The 22,303-nt window shown below is 37.7% G+C and overlaps 1 protein-coding gene across 5 annotated transcripts in view; it reads left to right on the forward strand.

Annotated features, from left to right (window-relative positions):
• Positions 1–22,303, forward strand: part of TMEM232 (transmembrane protein 232) — a 223,570-nt gene that overhangs the window by 101,703 nt on the left and 99,564 nt on the right. For all 5 annotated transcript variants that reach the window (XM_025993000.2, XM_072736590.1, XM_072736593.1 and 2 more), the window contains one exon: positions 8,611–8,855. In XM_025993000.2, coding sequence (XP_025848785.2) covers positions 8,611–8,855 — 245 coding nt within the window. The remainder of the gene's footprint in view (positions 1–8,610; positions 8,856–22,303) is intronic.

Genomic DNA, 22,303 nt, shown 5'->3' on the forward strand with positions numbered 1-22,303 from the left:
TTTTTTTTTTAACTCCAAGAGTTTTAACTTTAATAATAACTTAATAACTTTAATAACTCATGAGGTGCTCCCTCTCTGCTCAGTGTGAATAGAGGATACCCAAAAGAACAAAAACCGATGAAGGCTTGTGTCTCACATGCTTCCATCTAAAATCAAATATGTAGTCTACTCTTATTTCAGTTAATGCAAATGACTGTGTTTATAGGATAACCTTCGTTTATTCTTTTCTTCCTAACACATTGTTGCCAGAACCTTCACTCACATGAGGTAATCATCACATCACCGACACAGAGTGAAACATAGCCTTAATTATAAATCATCATACATTACAGTGGGAAGGATTTGTTTCAGAAGGATTGAATATGCCTCCATGTTGATGGAATTAAGCAGAAATTTTCTTATTATACTTTAAACATAAATATGCAATTCATATGATAAACTATTGAATTTAATGAATAAAATTTTGTACTTAATACCTCAATTTATCTAATCCCTGGCAAATCTTTTACTGACTCTATTATGGAATCCTTCACGTCTTGCATGCTTTTTTTAATCCATGATAGCATTCTATCACCTATAATTCGGGTTTTATCTGTTCATGAAATTTGATGCTTAATGGAGGTTACAGGAGAGGTGAAATATTTAATAGCATGTTTGAAATGAAAAACAATTCTAAATAGATCCCTAAACATGAGCCCTTCTTCTGACAAATTCAATATAAACCCAACTGTTGCCTGAGTACTTGGGAAAGAAATCAAAAACCGTCATATACTCATAGTGGCATAATAAACAAATGTTAATTGATGTGCTTTGTTTGAAATACTTCCAGGGAGACTTGCAATGAGCAAGGCTCTTCTGTACAGGCAATTCAGCAGCATATGTTGGCACATCTAGGAAAAGTCATCATGTATAAATGCTTTCTTCCATCTGGTATATGACCTAAAATATCAAAAAGAAAGATGTATAGCTAAAATGAATATGTGACTTTACTCGGAGTACCTTTGACTCTTCAAGTAACGCACTTCGTGGTTCACATTTCATGGTGGGATCTTTAAACTAAAATTTATTTTTATTCTTAATGATATTCCCATACTCCTAAGGCACTCTATAAAGCAGCAAAATAGAACAAACAACACTATTAGCCTCTATTCTCTCAGTATCTACCTCTCTCCTCCTCCACATATGGCTCTTTTTTGACATAAATGGAAACTCTGAGTGTAGAAAGGGAGATGTATTTTTGGAAGAGTACAGTCTCTTAAACACTTACCGATAGAAGTGTAATGTAACAGATACACTGTTTTAAGAGAACAAAACTATTTGTAGAACTTACAGTGCGCCAGGCTCCCTATGCTAAGTGTTTTACGTATATTAACTCATCTATACCCTGTAAGTCTCCCACCGCCACCGTCACCCACACAGATGGGAGTGTCTGAGCCTAAACACATTAAATAAGTGGCTAGGGGTGGATACCTCAACGAGTGAGCTTACCCAAAGGCTCTGCTATTTCCACTCTGCTGCGTCCTCGCTCCAAGATTAAATATGAACAAGGCACTAATATTTATTGAAGAGTTTTTGTCTATCAGATACCGTGCTAGAAAATATATTCAGTTTTGTGTTTAACCTTTTTAATAAGACTATAAAGGAGAATATTTTGATCATCCCGTTTTAGGAATAAGGAAGCATGCTCAGAGACGTTAAATAACTTGTGCAAAAATCACACAACTGGAGAGACAGATATTCCCCTCTTAGCCCTTTTCTTAATCTACTACATCAGTTCTTCTTAGACTTTAAGACATATAGGACTGGGGCCTAAAATTGGATTTCTTCTTCTTCTTTTTTTTTTTTTTAGAAGGAAAGAAACATTTTTTTTTTTTTTTTAAGATTTATTTGTGAAAGGCACACAGAGAGAGGCAGAGACACAGAGGAAGAAGCAGTTTCCCAGCAGGGGGGGCAAGCAGGACTCGATCCCGGGACCCCGGGGTCACAACCTGTGCCCAAGGCAGACGCTCAACCACTGAGCCACCCAGGTACCCCTGAAATTCTGTATTTCTAACATGCTCCCAAGTAGTGATGTGTGATGATGATCTAAGGATCACTATTTTAATAGGAGTTTCTCATGCTGTCCTCGGTTGTGAGATTTTGTAGCTCTTGTAGGAAATGATCTTTTGGGTCTACCAGTGACTCACTTCTATTTAAATTTTGAAATTTAAAGAATAAAACTGTCATTTTTTTCCTGCAAACAAGTTGAATCTTCCCAGCTCTAGGATCACTTGAGGAGACGTAGAGACACAACAGAGAGAGATAAGAGAAACAGAATTTGCTGTAAACTCTGCTGCAATGGCTGCCACCCTGTTACTTTCTTTTTTATTCTTTCATATCAAACAGAGTGTGAACTAGCTTACATGTTAATGTGTTTGTTACATTTCCTGAATTATTGATAGAAAATTAAAAACTCTGGAGAGGCTCTTATTTATTTACTTGCCATTTGCTACTACAACATAATGCCTTGGAGAATTTTCCTTTGTGCTGATTTGTTCATCTTCTTGCTAACCTACATGAATGTTGGTTTTTTGTTTGTTTTCTGTTTTTTGTTTTTTACCACCATTATGCCCGATACAAAAACAGCAGGGTGGGCATCTCTCCTCAACACGGCTAGAATATGTGTGTGAGAGAAATATTCTTTAACACCACTTTCCCAATTTTAATACTAGATTAGTAAAGTTAACATAAAAATTTAGCAATAGGCTTTTCTTAGTAAAAAATGTCAAGTTTCAATAATACCATAAGGAAAATTCTGAATTTTAAAGCCTACATGGGCATTGCTAAAAGATAGGGACAAAAATGATAAAAATGTAAGTAATGAATAATGTCAAAAAATGGAGTTTGAGGTCATGTTTTACTGGTAGGCTAAGCAGAAGTAAATTCATGAATTTGGAATTTAATGTAAGGAATGGTCATTAATATGTTGTCTACTTCCAAGAAGTATAGATATATATTTATGTGTAGTTGGCCTTTGAGTCTCTGGATTATAACATTAGAATAATGGCTTTAAGAGAAGGAAGACTTTAAAAAAGAGATGACTATGGTAGTCTAATCATGATTCTGTTTCACAAATTTGCTAATAATGTAAAAGGGACAATCTAACAAAACCGTTTTCAGCCTTGCAGAGAGGCTGTAGTGAGTCTTCTCTGGGGCAACCCGCAAAGGCCGCAGCATTGGTGCTCTTAGTCTCAAGGAATTCCTCACAGAAACGGGTACTTGAGCTTCCCTCCGCCTGTTAAGTTAACCCTTGCAAAACTCTGAGAGTGGTTATTATTGTCTCCATATCACGATTGGAAAACGTGACAGAACTGAACTAAACACAACACAGGCCTAGAGAGGTACCGTCTCCCGAAGTTTGCGTGCTCAACTAATCAAGGGAAAAGCCACAGCTGGTTTCAGATCCATTTGCAAAGTTCATATGATTTGCTGGTTCTTCCTCCAGGAAAGCAAACAAAATCTTTTCTAGATACGGCAAATATGCATTTGACTGATATTTGAGACTATTTCCCTTAGTTGAAGGCCTTGAACACTGATGGGGGAGAGAACTTGGCCTGGGCTTTCCATCAGTGAACCAGGAGATGCAGAAATGCCTTCATTTTGCTTCTTGGAATAACTGGCGTCTGGATCTACAACTTATCTGTTAGGGGGAAGGAAGAAAGCAACGAGTAGCCAAAGGAGTCATGATGACAACACCGTCAGCGTCCTGTAATGTCCTGTGATGCAGGGTAACGTTGCATCTGGAAACACTGTGTTTTACCAGAAATTTACCAAAAATTATATTTGTTGGTTTATTCATTTACTCACATTTATTGATCCATCGCTTTTTTAAAAAAGATTTTATTTATTTCAGAGAGAGCTAGAGAACTTGAGAGAGAGTGAGCACGAGCAGGAGTGGGGGTGGTGGGGGAAGGGGCAGAGGGAGAAGGAGAAGCAGACTCTCCCACAGACCAGGGAGCTGGGGCTTTGTCCTGGGACCCTGAGCTCATGACCCGAGCCAAAGGCAAGTCTTTAACCGGCTGAACCACCCGGGTGCCCCTCATCCATCACTCTTACAATGGAAGAAGAGCTCATAGCAATGTATTTGTATAATACTACACATTATTATTGGTTTCGAAGTACATCTTCTTATAAAAAATTGAGCCAGGGAAGGTAAGCGGGATAAATTGTATGGGTCCTGACCGCCTTGCCTGCGCCGACCCGGCCTGGAGGTTGTCCATGCTCCTGGCATCTGATGAGACTGCCCCATGGGTGCAAGTAGGAGGGGAGCCTGGGCATAGCTTTGGGGGCCAGATGCAGCCCAGGGCTGCTGCTTCTGGTGCGGCTCCTGCTCAAGCAGATTTATTCAAATCAAGCAACTGTTGTGATGCTTTCCAGTACCTCCTCCCGAATCTAGCTGCTCGCAGTCAACAACCTGTGTCTTTATGGTCTTATTCTCTGTCCTGGATCTCTGGTCTTAGGAGGCTCAAGCCAAGACCCATTTATAGGGTAGGCCTCCTTTATCAGCGGCTTCTCCGTCAGGGGTTTTAGTTACCTGTGGCCACCTGGGGTCTGGAAGCAGCTGATGCTCCCAACCAATCATGTAAATGCTGTCACCACACCTGCGTCCTTCACCTCCCTGCTCATCACGTAGGCATTTTAACATCTCACATCATCGCATGAAGAACGGTGACTACGAGAGAGACATTTTGAAAGACAAAGAGAGGCCACATTCACTTATCTTTTATTGTGGAATTGTTATAATTGTTCCATTTTGTTATTGTTAACTTTTTATCTTTACTGTGCCTAATTTGTAATTTAAACCTGATTATAGGGAAAACATAATACATATTGGGTTCCGTACTATCATGGTTTCAGGCATCCACTGAGGGTCTTGGAATGCATCCCTATGGATGAGGGGGCCTCTTTTTTCTAAATCCAATCCAGGGCACCTGGCTCAGCAGTTGAGCGCCTGCCTTGGGCTCAGGGCATGACCCCCGGGGCCCTGGGATCGAGTTCCACATCGGATTCCCTGCATGGAGCCTGCTTCTCCCTCGGCCAGTGTCTCTACCTCTGTCTCTGTGTCTCTCATGAATAAATAACAATCTTTAAAAAAGATTTAAAAAATAAATTCTATCCAGATGGTGTGTAGACCTCCAGTGCAAGGAGGAAGAAACAGGTGTTCATTGAATCTGCTAATTCCATACCTTATTTTATTGACACAGAAAATGTGGAGGATCCCAGAATTGAATGGTTTGGAGAGCAGGTGAAGCGTTTGACTAAATGGTGAATCCCAATATTAAATCTGCTGGAGTTGCAAGTACAAGATGAAGGGAAACAACATCCAAAATTAGTGAAGATGATTTTCTTAAATGTGGTTTAAGAAGTACAGGCACCTAGAATCTTACCTTAAAAACGAGAGTAGATTTTGTCTTCTCTAGAGAGAAAGGATGAGATGGGGAAGAGAATCAGGTTTCATTTGGTTCGGCAGGGCTGTAAGAGAACACACAAAGCTTGTAAGCTTCTATAGATGGTACGTTGGCAGGTGCGCCCAGGTGTGGCTGTGATGCCCTGATGCTTCAGCCGGGCGCATTTAAGGCCAAGATGCTCTGGATGCAGCTTTAAGTTGTTAGGCTCTCACTGTTTCTCGAGAACTGAACTCTTGGCTTTCAGGCTCTGGATTGGACGTCGCATTGGCCTTTTTTCTGTAGTAACTGCCGTGTACCAGACAATAGGGATGGACTAAGTCTACCTCAAATCCAAGCATAATGGGTTAACTTTGCTTTAATCTTTATCACCTCTTTCTTTCCTTTCTTTCCTTTCTTCCCTTTCTTTCCTTTCTTTCCATTCTTTCCTTTCTTTCCTCTTTCTTTTTTGTGCCGAGACCCGGGATCGATACCACCATTTCCTGGGCAACAAAAGCGTCCGGTTCATGTAGATAAAATGATTCCAAAAAAGTGCACTGACCTCCACTAATTTCAAAATGCTCTTTATTTCTGCATATGCTGAATACTTTTTACAATTTAGAAGATCTGTTTTGAAGGTAAAATCGACTCGCCTTGAAATTAAAAAGGCAAATATGTGAATCAAACGGTAAGTCAACTATCTGGGAAGTGAAGCATGGAATAATTTTTGTGCTTTTTTTGTAAATACTTTTTGAAGAAACTCTATGAATCAGAATAGCCTCATTTGGAACGCTTTCTGTTATCAGTCAATATTTTTAGATAGTTAGAGCCTGGCCCTAAGCCTAACGCGGGCTGAATTCTGGAATGTTAAGTCTTTCACAGCTGCCTCGAGGCACAGAAACCTTTTAAAAATAGATATTCCTTAAAGTCTTTTGTTCCCATGGTTGCACACTGATGCTTACGTGTTCCAGTGTCTACTATCTCCGCGGTAGTCTTGATAACTAAGGTCATTTTTTTTAATCGTTAGCCATCTCCCCAGGAACCCACATTCAGCAGATCTCCAGCTACTGAGTGTGTGATTGAACCTGACCTTTTGTTTCCTACCTGAATGTCGTGCATCTATTTTGGGTTATGTATTGTGTTTGGGTATTTATGCCTTTATTCTCAGTAACTTCTCATGTTCTGGAATGGATTTGTATTGAACACAAACTGTAAATAAAACGAAATGGCTAAAAACCTACAGGGACTGTAATTACCTTTTAACAGCTAAACCTGCAGGCTTTGAGGCATTAATTTCCTCAAAGTCACAGCAGCTACGAAGTGTCCTATACAGTTTAATTTCTTCACATTGAATGCTCTGTGATTTCAACCTAGTAAATAATCAAGATATGCAATAACTGGGAATAGTTTAAAATAATTGTTCTTTTGACTATATACTATAAACCTACATGTTTTTTGCATTTTACTCTTTCCCACCCCCAGAGCTTTCACAGTCCTCCCCACTTACTTACCTGCCTATTGCTATTTTTTTCATTGCTTTAACCCTTCATATTTTTTCAGTTTTTATCATGAGTTTGCTCTCATTTTTCCCCCACTATAATTTTGTCTAAATAATGCAATAGTCAGTCGTCAAATAGTAATTTGATTGAGCCACACCTGTTCTTGGAATCTTAAAAAGTTTAAGTTGGATGTTCATATGCAGAAAAACATTTTCTGTTCCTTAATTTTCTAACCATATGATCAAGAGGCACACAAAAAAGTGAAACTTGAGTGATTGGTATAAACTGCCTGAAGATGGGTAATATTGAATAGAAAAACATAAAGATCTTAATGAAAGGGGACAGCATCCAATTTATTTACAAGAGAGAGTTCCTAACATGAACATATTGTGAACATTAAAAAAAAATGTGACACCTGAGCTTTTGGAACTTACATCTTCATTTATCACTACCAATTCTAGCAGGAAATAACATGCCTGTAGCCATTTCAAGAGAAGATGTAATGAAAAATAAGTCCCGATGGGGTGCCTGGGTGGCTCTGTTCCTTAAGCGTCTGCCTTCGGGTCATGTCATGATCTCAGGGTCCTGGGGTCGAGTCCTGCATTGGGCTCCCTGCTCAGGGGAGAACCTGCCTCTCCCCCTCCCTCTGCTCCTCTCCCCCACTTGAACCACCATTCTCTCTCTCTCTCTCTCACTCACTCTCTTCTCTCAAATAATTTAAAAAATCAGTCATGGACATTGAACATAAAAAGGAAATTTCAGAAAATAGCTCTTTCCTAACAAAATTACTTAAATATTGAGGAATTTTTTTGTTAGGTTTTTTTTTTTAAGATTAGAACATATTAAATTTAAGTCTGAGTCTTAGAACATCTTCAATGTGAGCCAAATACAAAGGCCCCCCCCCCTTTTTTTTTTGCTGAGCACAAGTTGTGTTCAATAGACATTTTTTGGCTTCAAAGTTTAGATGATGCACAGAGAAATTTTGATTTAATGAAACCTGTACATTACTTCAACCAATTGCTTAATTTCCTAATAAATACTCTAAGTATGAAATTCATATGTGAGAACCATACAAAATTTAAAATAGAAATTATATAATTAAGGGGTGCCTGGGTGGCAAGTCCAACCAGGTACAGTCTGACTCTTGGTTTCGGCTCAGGTGTGAGATGAAGCCTGGCAGTGGGCCTTGTGCTTAGTGCGAAGTCTGCTTGGGATTCTCTTTCCCTCTGTTCCCCCACTTTTTTTCTCCCCCTACTAGTGCTTTCTCTCTCCCTCAATAAATTTCCTTTTTAAAAAGGATTTTAAAGTTTTTGAAATTTCAAGATGAGTTTTGTTCAGGCTTAATTGTTTATTTCATTAAAAACTTACAATTTTGGGGAATCTGCTTTTTTCCTTATAAAGGTTATTTTTATTTAGCAAGAAGAATGCAACATTAGTGCCTGCCTTCGGCCCAGGGCCTGATTCTGGAGTCCTGGAATCGAGTCCTGCATTGGGCTCCCTGCATGGAGCCTGCTTATGTCTCTTCTCTCTCTCTCTCCTCTCTGTGTCTCTCATTAATAAATAAATAAAATCTTTAAAAAATGCAACATTAGAGAAGATGAATATACATTTATCTTTTATTTAAAAATCTATCATTTTCCCTCTCATCTATTTATTTCAACTGATTCCTTTTTCTTTTCTTTCAACAGGCTGAGTTAAATGATCCAACTGACCCCTTCACTAATCATAGTACAAAAGTCTCATCAGATGTTGGGGATGAAATTTTCTCTAAATATATAGGCTGGAGAATTGCCAGCACTCTTTCCAAACTGTTCTTCTCTTCTGCCGATGCCCATCTTCTTCCTTTGAAAGTACCATTGAAAAAACAGGATTCGGTGAAATATCTGAAAAAGAAGGATTCCGTGAAGAAGAGAGTTCTACGTGTTACTGTAAGGTAAAGTGAAGCATTATTCAAAATAGTCCTGTTATTCTAATACCCTGCATTTCAAAGTCACACAAATTATAAAAAATCCTATGCCATGTTATTTAACTCAGTTTCTCTTTTCCAATTCGAATCTTGGCTTCAACAACTTGTAGCTCTTGTAGCATAGGCAAGCACTCTCTTCTAAGCAACTATTTCCTTGTGTTTAAGAAAAAAGAAATATATATATGTGTATATATATATTGTATATAATATATATAATCAATGTTCTAATATGGTGAAAGCCTCCCTCCAGTTACCAACCTTCATTTGCCCAGTCTACCCCTATCTGTCCCTACCATTAATTGCTTGTGTATCCTTCAGGGTCTATAAAGTAAAAACAAAATAAATTATAAGAATATTTTACATTTTCTCCCCATTTTTACATGAAAGTTAGCATACTAAATATACCATGTGGCATCTTACATTTTTTATTTAACTTCATTTCTTAGATTTTTTTTCATGCCAGTATATAGAGAATTTTCTCATCATTTTTTAAATCTGTTACAATGTTTTTCTTAGTATGGATGTACCATAGTTTATTTAATCAGTAACTGATTAAATCGGCTTCCTATTGGCCCGCATCTGGGTTGTTTTAGATTGTCTACTACTATGTACTATCACAGAATTTAACCTTCGGTCATCTGTCTTTTTATACATGTGGAAGAGTGCCTGTGGGATAAATTCTTGGAAGTGTGATTTCTGAATATGCTTTTATAATTTTGGTAGATATTTCCAAATTGTCTTTCAGAGGAATTGTGCACATTTATATCCCCACCAGCAATATCTGGGAGTACTTGTTTCTCTAGTCTTTCCAATAGGGGCTGTTGACAAACTTTTGGGCTTTGATAATCTGAAAAGTGAAATGTGGTTTCTAAATATAGTTTTCTTAAGGTGAGTGGTTTAAATAACTTTCATTTGTTAAGAGCCTTTGTTTATATGGGAATCAACTCTTTATTCCTTTTGCCCATTTTTCTATTGAGTTTGTATCTTTTTTACTTAGCTTTGCAAGTATTTACTAATCTAAAAGAATTAAAAGAATTTCAGTAATTTGGAATATCTACTCATTCAAGGTTTGGTACCTAATGCCTCTTCTTAGGGTAGCTCTTTGTCAAATTTTTCTATTTTTAAATGGCTATTGGCAAGGCCGATTCAGCCAGAATGCACAGTAGAGCTAAATTCAGTTATTACTGTTTGAGATCCATGCCATTAAAACACCTGGAGTATCAATCCTGAACGTCATTCTCTTTAGATATTTCTCTATCTTCTTTAGTCAATTTTAGCAGATTATGCTCTTTGAATATTACCTCATTTGTCAGAATTTATTTGGCCACAAGACCAAAGTAGTATATTAAGATTCTTCTGTTTCTGTTTATTTTCTTCCTCAACCAATTCTCATTTTGTGTATTTGCATTTTGTCCCTTTTATTCTTCTTAATTAGTGTTTTATTCATTTTATATTATTTTCCCAATGAACCAGCTTTTAGATTCGAACTCAGCATTGTCTAACTCATTACTTGTGCTCCAAAATTATGAGACTTTTGCTACCCAAAGGCAGACTCTATTGGAGGTATAATAACTGGATGAAATAAGGCCAGTGTGCAGGCTTGGCTTTTGTATACATAAACGGTCCACAGAAAAATAGACAAATGCTTGAGAGGAGTTCTGACATAGTCTTGAGCATTTTTTCCGGAATTCTAAAATCAGTGAGGAGGACATATACATTTGAATTGAAGGATCTCACAGCCTGGACTTTGGGAGTCTCGTTGAAAGAAATATCATAAAAATATTCTTCAGCATATACTATAAATATTTGTTAGGTTGCAATATATCAAAGTACAATGAAAATGCCAGCTTCAAATATCAGGGGTATTGAGATTTACTTTAGGATCCCCGAATGTATTCCGTACATTCTCAAGAACCAAAGACATGGGAGAAAATCCATCTGGGACCAGAGAGGGGACCTTGAACAAGTGACTTTGGCTTCTCATTATGGTCAGTTAAAGAAAAAGATAGAAAACTAGAAAAACAGAAGAAACTGGATATTGATAAGAGAAGATGAAGGATATAGGGGAAAGGGTCAATAAAATAGTAAAAGAATAAAAGGCAGATGGAGATGAATGGTTCCTGCCGGGACACAAAGGAAAAGCAGAGAGAGAGAGAAGAGGAGACATGTTGGCAAGTAGCTCAGCGGGTCAAGCCTCTGATTCTTGGTTTTGGCTCAGGGCACGGCCTCCAGGGTGTGGGATCCAGCCCAGTGTGAATGACTCTGCTCCAGATCCTCTCTCTCGTGCGTGCACATCCTCTCTCCCTCTCTCAAATCAATCAACCAATCTTAAGCCCCAAAAGAGAGAAATAGGTGTTATGAGCAGCAGGAAAGATGAGAGACCAACTGAGAAGAGGTCTGCTAGAGCCAGTTACCAATGGGGCGATGTGGGTGAGGGTTGGGGGGGGAGGCGAATATGCAAAGGCAGAGGAAAATGAGACAAAAGAGTAGTGGGGTGAGGTTATGACTCACAGTCCTGTAGGTTTTGAAGGATTGGTGACTTAAGCTTCCCATCAGAGCCTACAGTCCACTGATGACCATCATTCATCATTAATCTTGAAAAAATGATTTTTCATTTTTTGAGATCCATGCCATTAAAATACCTGAGTGTCGGGGGGCAAGGAGCCCCCCCACAAATAGACCCCCCACAGGATGGGTAGGGGGACAGGGAACTTGGGAGAATAGGGTTCATTATTGCCCTGGAGCCCTAAAGTGTACTTATTTTGGTGTGAAAATCTGAAAATTTACTATTAAGGAGAAAATGGAGCTTCCTTACTGATGAAGCATCAGCTATATCTCATGACCTATAATTTTTTTCCAGAAATATTTTTCTTCACTTGTGTTTTCAGCCTGTTTCTTTGAAACCAAGAATTCAGCCTTTTGTATGTTGATAAACAGATATTTTACTCTGAGTGATTTGCAGATCTGACTTCTTTCTTTTTTGAAAAATTTCAAAAGGAAATTCATTGTTTTTCTATTTTATATTGTCTTTTTTTGGGGCAGGGGTTTGCTTTAAGTTAGTGGGGCATGCTATTGGATGCATGTTTTTTTGTCCCTCAGCATTAAAAAAAACAATCATTGTGGTTCTCTTACTATATCCTAAAACGGCAGCCAAAAAAACAGGCATATAATTCTTCTACTTCAAAGCATAGTATTTTCCTTTTCTCTGTTATTAAAAATACCATAAATTTACCTTAAGGCTAAGGATTGAGAACTCTGAAGGCCAAATTTTCAAAAACCAGTTCCCACATCTACTGTTTGCGTCTGAAGTTTCTCATAAACATATTTTCTAAGCTTAGGCCTTGAATCCCTGTAAACTGACAAATAACTGATTTTTGCACATCTGCAAAGACTGGTAAAGTTCTGACCTGAAACTTTGTCTCTGATGCTGCTTAGTTGGCTCACAAGTTTTGCATCTGGAGACTTCAGGAGGGAGAGCCCAGGTGCTCCTGGCAAAAGCGTGCTGAGAGCACCTGTGGCCATTCAGGCGGGAAGTGCCAGCTGCCCAGGCCCCTGGGGTGGAGGGGGGACTCCACCAGCTGAAGCACTCGTAGGCCCCCTACTTCTAGCTAGCTGGTTGCCAGGCAATTCAAGATGAATCTCTGAGGTCGTAATTGAACAATCCTGTTTATTTTGTCCTTTTTGTAGATTTTTACAGACCTATAAAAATCTCCATTTTTATATACGTGGAATCTGAGAGGCTAAGTAATTTGCTCAAGGACCCAACGACCTTTAAGTGTAGGGGTTGGAACTTGGGTACCTCCTGACTTCTGAGTCTACAGGGCTGCTTTCTTTCCCCTGGTGGGAAATTTATCTTATGGCAAAGCCTTGAGCAGTTAAAAAAAAATTAAAAAGATTTTTATGTTTATTTTTTCAATTGCCGTCTCTTGATTTTCAGAACTTCATTTTGATTAAGGGACTTTTTTTTTTTTTCTGCGCTCTGCATCTCTCTAGTTATTATTAGGAAATCTATGTGAAGGTGGAGGCACTTTTAGAAAGATGGTATTTTTTTTTTCCCTCCACTGGCTTTAGTGAAAATCATAGTGACTTACTAGAGAGTGCCTCCTCCTTGATGTGGAGTGCATATATATGAAGAGAGGGAGATTAAAATAATAAAAAAAAAAGAGCTGCAAAAAATTCCTAAATGTCTTAAATCTTCCTACTTCTAGTTCACGAAAGGAAAAAAGGAATCTGTATCTCCTTCACAAAACATCAAATATGTTTGTTTATAGTTGCTTTCTGATTAATTTAGATTAAGTAATTTAACTTCTCTGAGCCTTCAGCTTCTAATCTTTGAATTGTAAAAACTGTATATCTTCTCAGGTTTGTCTTGAAGTTACAAGGAAAACCTCTAGATAAAGAGCCTGGATACATTAGTTCCTTTTCCCTCTGTTCTATAATTTAGTAGATTTTCTAAAAAGGTTTTTTTTCTTTATAATATAATATTTAATTCTTAGGAAAATTATGATAAATAATAACTGGAAGATTTACCTGGTGGTGCCTATATATTATTAAGCTATGAATTGCTGCTAGCAACTTTTCAAAGAACGCTTACAGTTTCACGATGATTCCCTTTTTGGTTCTGTTTTGTTTCCCTTCTTGTTTCTAGTTTTAGAATGAAAACACAGTTGACAGTGGTTCTGTGTCATACATGCATTTTGAAGGTATGGTGTCAAGATCCATTATGGAAGAGTAAAGTTTGGAAATGTTGATAGTTAGCATGGCTTAACCATAATTTTCAGTTTAAGAGAGGAAAAAGTGCCTGAACGGGTCTTCAGAGATGAGCTCCTGATCCTTGAGGCTTTGTGATTTAATTATTAAAAAATTGGTTAGATCATCAGCTCCCATCAGTCATTTAAAGGGCTAAGACTTCTAGAGACCTAAGGGGTGTGAGAAGTGAACTCCAGCCCCCAGTGACAGAAACGTGCTTTACCCCTCCACCCCGTCCCCAGCATGCGACTACAGTTGACCTGCAGTCTTGCCTGAGAGATCAGTCAGTCCTCACCTAGCTGTACTGTTCCCTGTCCTCTCCTGCCTTTCCACTGGAGCCTTGGTCTGTACAGGGATGGTGTCATTGGGGTTATAGCTTGAGCTGCCACTTCACTATAGTGTCTTTATATGTAGATGACAGGTGTCTGGCTTCAATACAGCATCAACCCCAAGAGTTTTCCATTCATAGTATCATGATGGGAAGGTAAGATCTTAAAAATGGCACAGGTGAGGTGTAAAAAAGATCCAGTTTCAAATGCAGGTCAACTAGAGTCAAAATGATAGCCTTATGGGAAGACAAAGTTGTGTGACAGAAAACAAAAATAAAATCTGTTTTTGTTTTCTTTTGTGTTTTGTTTGGCTTATCATGTGAATTGTGTTCTTTTTTTATTTTTTAAAGATTTTATTTATTTATTTTTATTTTTATTTTTATTTTTATTTATTTATTCTTATTTATTTATTTACGACACAGAGACAGAGAGGCAGAGACCCAGGCAGAGAGAGAAGCACGCTCCATGTAGGGAGCCTGACGTGGGACTCGATCCCAGGTCTCCAGGATCACGCTCTGGGCCAAGGGCAGGTGCTAAACCACTGAGCCACCCAGGGATCCCCTGTGTTCTTTTTTAAAAAATAAACTTGGCATGTAACATTGGATAAGTTTAAGATGTACAGGTATTACTTTGATACACTTTATAAATTGTAATATTGCCAACAGAGTGATATTTGGCACATAATTATAGTAGGATATTATTGTCTCTATTCATTATACTGGGCGTTATAGCCAATGGCTTACTTGCTTCTCATTCCAAGTGTGGACCTGTAAGATCATCACTCTTCCGGTTCTATCACCTGTTAACTACCATTTTACTTTGCTTCGTACAGGTTTGACTTTTTAGATTTCACTTAACAAGGAATATATAGTATGTCTTTCTCTGACTTACCTTGCTTAGTATAATGTGCTTGTGGTCTGTCCATGTTGTCACAAATGGGAGGATATTCTCCTGAATAATGTTCTATTGTGTATTGATACCACGTCTTTTTTATATATTCATCCATTGGTGGACATTTGGGGTGTTTCCATATCTGGGCTATTGTGATTAATGCTTCAGTAAACACAGGAGTGCATGTATTTCTTTGAAATCCTATTTACATTCCCTTTGGATACATTACCAGAGTTAGAGTTGCTGGATTGATTGTATGGTAGACCTATTTTCGATTTTTTTGAGAACTCTCCATATTGTTTTCTATAATGGTTGGACCTGTTTACATCCCCACCAACAATGTATAATGGTTTCTTTTTCACCACATCCTTGTCAACACCTGTTGTCTTGATGATAGGCATTCTAACAGGGTGAAGTGATATCTCATTGTGGTTTGGGTTTGCATTTTCCTATTTAGTCATGCTGAGCCATTTTTCATGTGTCTGTTGATCATTTTGATGTCCTCTTTGGAGAAATGTCTCTTTAGTTCTTTTGCCCATTTTAAAAATTGATTTTTTTTTTTTTTTGCTACTGAGTTGACTGAGCTCTTCATATATTTTGGGAATTAACTCCTTATTCAATATATGCTTTGCAAAAAATTTCTCCCATTCTCTACCTTGTCTCTTTTCATTAAGTTAATTCTTTTGCAGTTGAGAAGTGTTTAAGTCTAATGTCGTCCAGGTTGTTGAATTTTTCTTTTGTTGTGTGGGCTTTTTGTGTCATTCCCCACAAAGTATTGCCAAGACCAGTATCAGTGAGCTTCTTCCCTGTGTTTTCTTCTAGGAGTTTATGGTATAAAGTCTTATGTTTTAAGTTTCTGATCGATTTTGAGTTAAATTTTTGTGTGAATCGTGTGAGATATAAGGGTCCAGTTTCATTGTTCTGCCTGCATTTCTCCAGTTTCCCAGCACCATGTATTGAGACTTTCCTTTCCCCACTGGATATTCGTGGCTCCCTTGTGGAACACTACTTGACCACATATGCTGAGGTTTAATTCTGGGCACTCTATTCTGTTCTGTTGGTCGATGTCTCATTTTTGTGCCAGTACCAACCTGTTGTATTACTATGGGTTTGTAGTACATTGGAAATATAGAAACATGGTATCTCTTTCTTTTTTTCTCAGGTTTGCTTTGGCTATTAGGGGACTTAAGTGGTTCCACTTAAATTTTAGAATTGTGTCTCGTATTTTTGTGTGTAGTATACCTTGGGTATTTTCATGGGAATTGCTTTGAATCTGTAGTTGACTTTGAGCAGTATGGGCATTTTAACAGTATTAATTCTTCTGATCCATGAACATGGATATCTTTCCATTTGTTTGTGTCTTCAATTTCAGCAAAGTTTCATAGTTTTCATCGTATGGACCTCTCACTTCTTTGGCTCGGTTTATTCCTAAGTATTTTGTTGTTTTTGATGCTGTTGTGAGTGGTATTGTTTTGTTTCTTTTTCAGAGACTTTATTAGTGTAAAAGAATACAGTTGATTTCTGTATGTTAATTTCTGTATCTTACTACTGTATGGAAATGATTAATTCCAGCATTTTTTTGACTGTTTGGGATTTCCTACATATAGGATCATATATAGGAACAACAATTCTGCTTTTCCCCTTCTAGTTTGGATGCCTTGTATCTCTTTACCTTGCCTAATTGCTTTAGCTAGGAATTCTAGTTCTTTACTGAATAGTGGGAGTGAACATCTTTGCCTTTTTTCTCCTCTCAGGGAAAATGTTTTCAATTTTTATCCATTGACTATAATGTTAGCTGTAGGTTTGTCTTATATGGCTTTAGTTATGTTGAGGTATATTCATTCTATACCCACTCTCTTAAGGGTTTTTTATCATGAAAAGATGTTGTTTTGTCAAATGCGTTTCCTTGGTCATCCTTGAGATGATTGTGTAATTTTTATCTTTCATTTTTTTAATGTGATGAATTACATTTATTGATTGGCATCTGTTGAACAATCCTTGCTTCCAGGGATAACTCTTTTGGTCATGGTGTATAATCCTTTCAGTGTGTTCTTGAATTTGGTTTGCTAATATTTTGTTGAGAATTCTTGTATCTATATTCATCATGAATATTGGTCTGTAGCTTTCCTTTCTTATAGTATCCAGTCTGGTTTTGTTAAAGTAGTGCTGGCCATGTAGAAGAAGTTTAGAGGTGTTCCCTTCTCCTTGATATTTTGGAAGAGTTGGGGAGGATTGGTATTCCTTAAGTGTTTGGTAGAATTATGTAGTGAAGCCATCTGGCCCTGGAGTTTTCTGTGTTGGGAGTGTTTTGATTACTCAAATGTCTTTGCTTATTACTGGTCTGCTCAGATTTTCTATTCCTGATTCAGTCTTGGTACATTTTGTGTTTCTAGAAATGTACTCATTTCTTCTAGGTTATATAATTTGTTGGCATGTAATTGTTCATGGTGCAGTCTCATGATTCCATGTATTTCTGTAATGTCAGTTGTAATGTCTTCTTTCATTTCTAATTTTGAGTCCTCTCCTCCCCCTCCCACCCCCGACCCTTTAAAGTTAGTCTGGATAAGGTTTGTTAATTTTGTCAATCTTTTTAAAGAACCAGCCCTTAGCTTTATTGATCTTTTCTACGTTTAGGTTTGGTTTGGTTTGGTTTGGTTTCAGTTCTCCCATTTATTTCTGCACTGATCCTTGATATTTCCTTTCCTATGTTTGGGCTTACTTTGTTCTTTTTTTTTTTTTTTTTCTAGTTTCCTGAAGTATAAAGTTTGGTTGTGTATTTAAGATTCTTCTAAGTTCTTAGTTTGTGCATTTATTACCATAAACTTTCCTTTTAGAACTTTTTGCAGTATTTGATATGTTGCGTTTTCATTTATTTTGATATAATTTGTTTTATTTTGCTTTTGATTTACTCATTGACCCAATGGTTGTTTAGAAGTGTGTTGTTTAGTTTTCACACATTTGTAGATCTACTCACTTTTCTCTTATTTTTGATGTCTTGTTTCATACCATCATAGAGAAGATGATAGGACTTCAATCTTCTTAAATTTGCTAAGATTTGTTTTGTGGCCTATTTCATGTCCAATTGAGAAGAATGTGTATTCTGCTGTTGGATGGAATGTTCTGTAGATGTCTACTGAGTTCATTTGTTCTAAAGTATGATTCAATTCTAACATTTTGGGTTTTTTTTTTGTCTGTATAATCTATCGATTGCTGATAGTAATGTATTCAAGTCCTCTACAATTATTGTATTGTCCATTTCACCCTTAAAGTCTGTTATTAGTTCCTTAATATATTTTGGTGCTTGGGTATTGGGAGAGGTGTATATGTCTATGACATATCTTCTTGATATATTGATCCCTTTATCATTATACTATGACCTTTTTTGTTGTTACCCTTTTTGCTTCAAGGCTATTTTTTTTAAAAGATTTTATTTATATATTCATGAGAGAGAGAGAGAGAGAGAGAGAGAGAGAGAGAGAGAGAGAAGCAGGCTCCATGCAGGGAGCCCAATGTGGGACTAGATCCCGGGACTCCAGAATCACCCCTTGGGCCAAAGGCAGGCGCTAAACCGCTGGGCCACCCAGGCTGCCTTGCTATTTTGACTTTATCAGCCTTTGTTTTGTTTCTGTTTGCTTGGAATATTGTCTACCATGCTTTCACTCTGAGCCTATGTGTGTCTTTAGAGTTGAAATCTCTTGCAGGCAGCTTATAGTTGGCTTTTGTTTTGTTTTGTTTTTAATCTAGCCAGCCACTCTGTGCCTTTTGATTGGTGAGTTCAGTCTATTTACATTTAGGGGGATATTGATATGGAAGTATTTAATGCTGCCATTTTGTCTTTTGCCTTCTGGTTATTTTGTTTCCCCATGGTTTCTTTTTCCTTCTCTGCCCACCTTTGTAAATTGGTGGTTTTCCATGGTGATTTGCTCAGTATGTGCCCCCCCCTTTTTATGTTTCATGTGTCTAACATCGATTTTTGCTTTGTGGTTACCATGAAGTTTACATAAAGCATCTCAGACAAAACAGTCTTTTTCAGAGCACCTGGGTGGTTCAGTCGATTAGGCATCTGACTCTTGATCTCAGATCAGGTCTTGATCTCATGGTCCTGAGTTCAGGACCTGCATTGGAGGCACAGCATGGAGCCTACTTAAAAAAAAAAAAAAGTCCTTTTTCTGCTGATAGCAACTTGTCTTTATTCACATATAAAAGTTACATCTTTTTCTCTTCCCATTTAGTATTTTTGATGTCACAAATTATCTCTTTTTATGCTGTGATTTCATTACCAAGTTGTAGTAGTAGCTAAAGTTATTTTTAATGCCCTTTTCCTTTAACCTACATGCAATAGTTGAGTTTAATATACTATTCTTAAAAGTTATAATATTCTTATTCTTTTTATCACCTTAATCAGAGTTTTTCATACTTTTGTCTTTTTGTATCCATTTGAAGAACTCCTTGGAATGTTTAAGGCAGGTCTAGTTGTGGTAAGCTTTTCTTGTCAGGAAAAAACTTCCTTCTTTCCATCTGAAGGATAACTACTGGAGAGAATTTTCTTGGCTGGTGATTTTTATCTTCAATATTTTGGATATGTCGTTCTACTCTCTCTTGGCCTGTAGAGTTTCTGCTGAGAAATCTGTTAGCTTAATGGGGGTGTCTGTATGTTACTGTCTTTTCTCTTCATTGTCTCTGAAATTCTTTTTTGAATCATTGACTTTTGATGGTTTTAATAAAGTGTTTCTTGGAGAAGGTCTTTCTATGTTGAGAAGATAAGATGTTCTTTTAGCTTTATGAACTTGTGTATGTCAAGTTGCTTTCTCTGATATGGGAAGTTCTCAGCTATTATTTCTTTAAATATTCTCTCTGCTTCCCCTCTCTCTCCTTCTGGTATACCCATTATTCTTAAGTTGGCATTTGTAATGGAGTCACATAGTTCTTAGAGGGTTCACTTTAAAAAAATCTTAGTTCTTTTTCTTCTTCCACCTGAATCATTTCTGTATTTCTATCCTCAAGCTTACTAATTCTCTCTTCCATATGATCTGCTCTATTTCCAGTGCATTCTAATGCATTCTTCATTTCATTTATTAGGTTTTTTAGTTCTAGAATTTCTGCTTGGTTCTTTTGTAGAATTTTAATTTCTTTGGTAAAGTGTTCCTTCTGTTTGTTAATTTTATTCTGAGATCATTGTATTGCCTTTCTGAGTTTTCTTATAGTTTATTGAATTTCTTTATAATGGCTTGTTTAAATTCTTTATCAGTCAGATTGCAATATTCCATGCATTTTTGGGTTCAGTTGCTGGAAAATTGTTATTTTCTTCTTGCGATACCATATCACTGTGACTTTTTCATTGTGTTTGATGAGAAATGCTTCTGTCCCTGCATTTGAAGTGGTGAGCACCTTTCTTGTTTAAGCAAGGTTTTGTTTACTTTGGTTTTATTAGTTCAACAGGTTGATAGTTAAGAGCCTTCCTTTGTTTTCCAGAAGATGGTGCTATAGTACAATTTTTTGGTCTCTCTTGCCAACTAAGATTGGGAGTGGTACACATGGGAGGAAAAAAAAAGAGGGTTGGTGGCAGGAGTCAGAAGGAGGGTGTACCCTCAGTACTTGGGCCTTTGAGTTTGCCCAGAGTCTGGTAGGGGGATTCTCAGTTGAGGGGGTGCAAGAGGTGTGTGAATGGTCCTTTTGCCTCCCAGGGAAGACAGCAGAAGATGCTTTCCCTCCATAGTCTTTGCCTACTTCCCTTTCCTTTCTTTCCCTCTGTCACTGAGGTCTCCCTTAGAGACAGCAACTGGTTTCTTCAACTGCGGTGCCTATGGCTGGGCAGTCTCCCACTTGCCACTTCCATCCATTACCTCCTCTGTTAGACAAGTTGAGGTGGCTTACTCTACACCCTCCGCTGTTTTCTCTGTTGTCACTGCCTCTGCTGTTGTGCACAACACTGCCACTTCCCTCTGCCACCTCCTCCACAGTCCAATCCACACACTTTTGAGTTCACAGATGGATAGATCCCTTGGGTGTCCTGGTATGCTGTGTACATCCCCCCGGTTATTGATGCCTAATTAGTTGTAAATCAAAGGGGAGAGAAAAAAAGAGGAATAACTCACAGACCCATGGTGCTGATGTCAGCACTTAACTCTTTCAGAAAAAAAGGACACTGTGCAGCTTGTGATGAAATGCATTTGCAGTGGTTGACAACTGAGTATTATCCACTTAATTAGAATGTAAACTTTGGTATGGCATTAATCAGATCAGGATAGTCTCTCCACTTTGTAGTTGGGAATTGCACCCACAAAATTTTTTTATGTATTCATTTATTCAATAACTATTTATTGAATGACTAATATAGGTCAAATACTATGAAAGAATATATCTCAGACAAAATCATGGGTAAAAATAGTTATACTCCTTCCCGGTGGAACTTAAAAGCAAGTGTAGCAGTTAAATGTTAATTAAAATCACACATATGTGTTAAGTCTTTATAATGGTTAAGTGCTATGAAGAATTACTCGGTGCTATAAATAAGTGCCTTGAGGGAGAGGTACATGGTATTATGAAGACTTGGAGCTGGGACAGGAGATCAGGGAAGGAAGGTGAATGTACAAAGTCCCCTTGGTGAAAGGGATTATCAAGCATCTAAAGAGCTAAAAGAACACTGGTGTGGCTGGGTCACTGAGACCATGGGTGACTGATGCTGGAGAGATGGTCAGAGTTTTCAGCTTTCTCTTAGAGCCAAAGAAGGCATTAAATGTTTTCTTAAAGTGGAGTGAGGAGTGGATGGCTTAAGGGTGTTTGTGTGTGTGTGTGTGTGTGTGTGTGTGTGTGTGTTTGAGCTGTGGCATGATCATAGGTGTGAAATACTGTAGCTAAGTGATATTGGACAAATCATTTAACTTCTCTAAACCTAAATGTCTTTCTCTATAAAATTGGGTAATAATAGCAGCTTTCTTATTGGGTAACTATGAAAAGGTCAATTAAAAGTGCTTATTACAGTGTCTGGCACAAGGAAAGCACAAAAATGATCATTATTATATGAAATATATGGTAGTATAATTATAAACATAAGAAAATATATGATACACTATTGATCAATATTGCTCAGTATGATTACGTCATAACCATTTTCACTATTGCTGTTGGTGGCTTTGTTATACAGGGAAAGAGCATAGGATGCTGTTGTGTATAACCTGCACTATGTTGGTGGCAATAGAAATGGATAGGAGGTAGATGGGTCTGCATGATATTTGGAAGAAAAAGTAACATAATTTGAGGATGATTAGAGATGAAAAAGTGACACGAGTGAGGAGACGGAAATGTCTCTTTCAGGTTGAGGAACTAATCCAATAATGGTGCCATTCACTGAGACAAGGAATGGTGGGGGAGATCAAGGTGTAGCTGGGGATAGGGGAAGACTGTGTTTGGTTTAGACATGTTGAATTTGAAGTAGTGCTTTTGAGT

Source organism: Vulpes vulpes, chromosome 14, assembly GCF_048418805.1.
Source record: "Vulpes vulpes isolate BD-2025 chromosome 14, VulVul3, whole genome shotgun sequence".
NCBI classification, from domain to species: Eukaryota; Metazoa; Chordata; class Mammalia; order Carnivora; family Canidae; genus Vulpes; species Vulpes vulpes.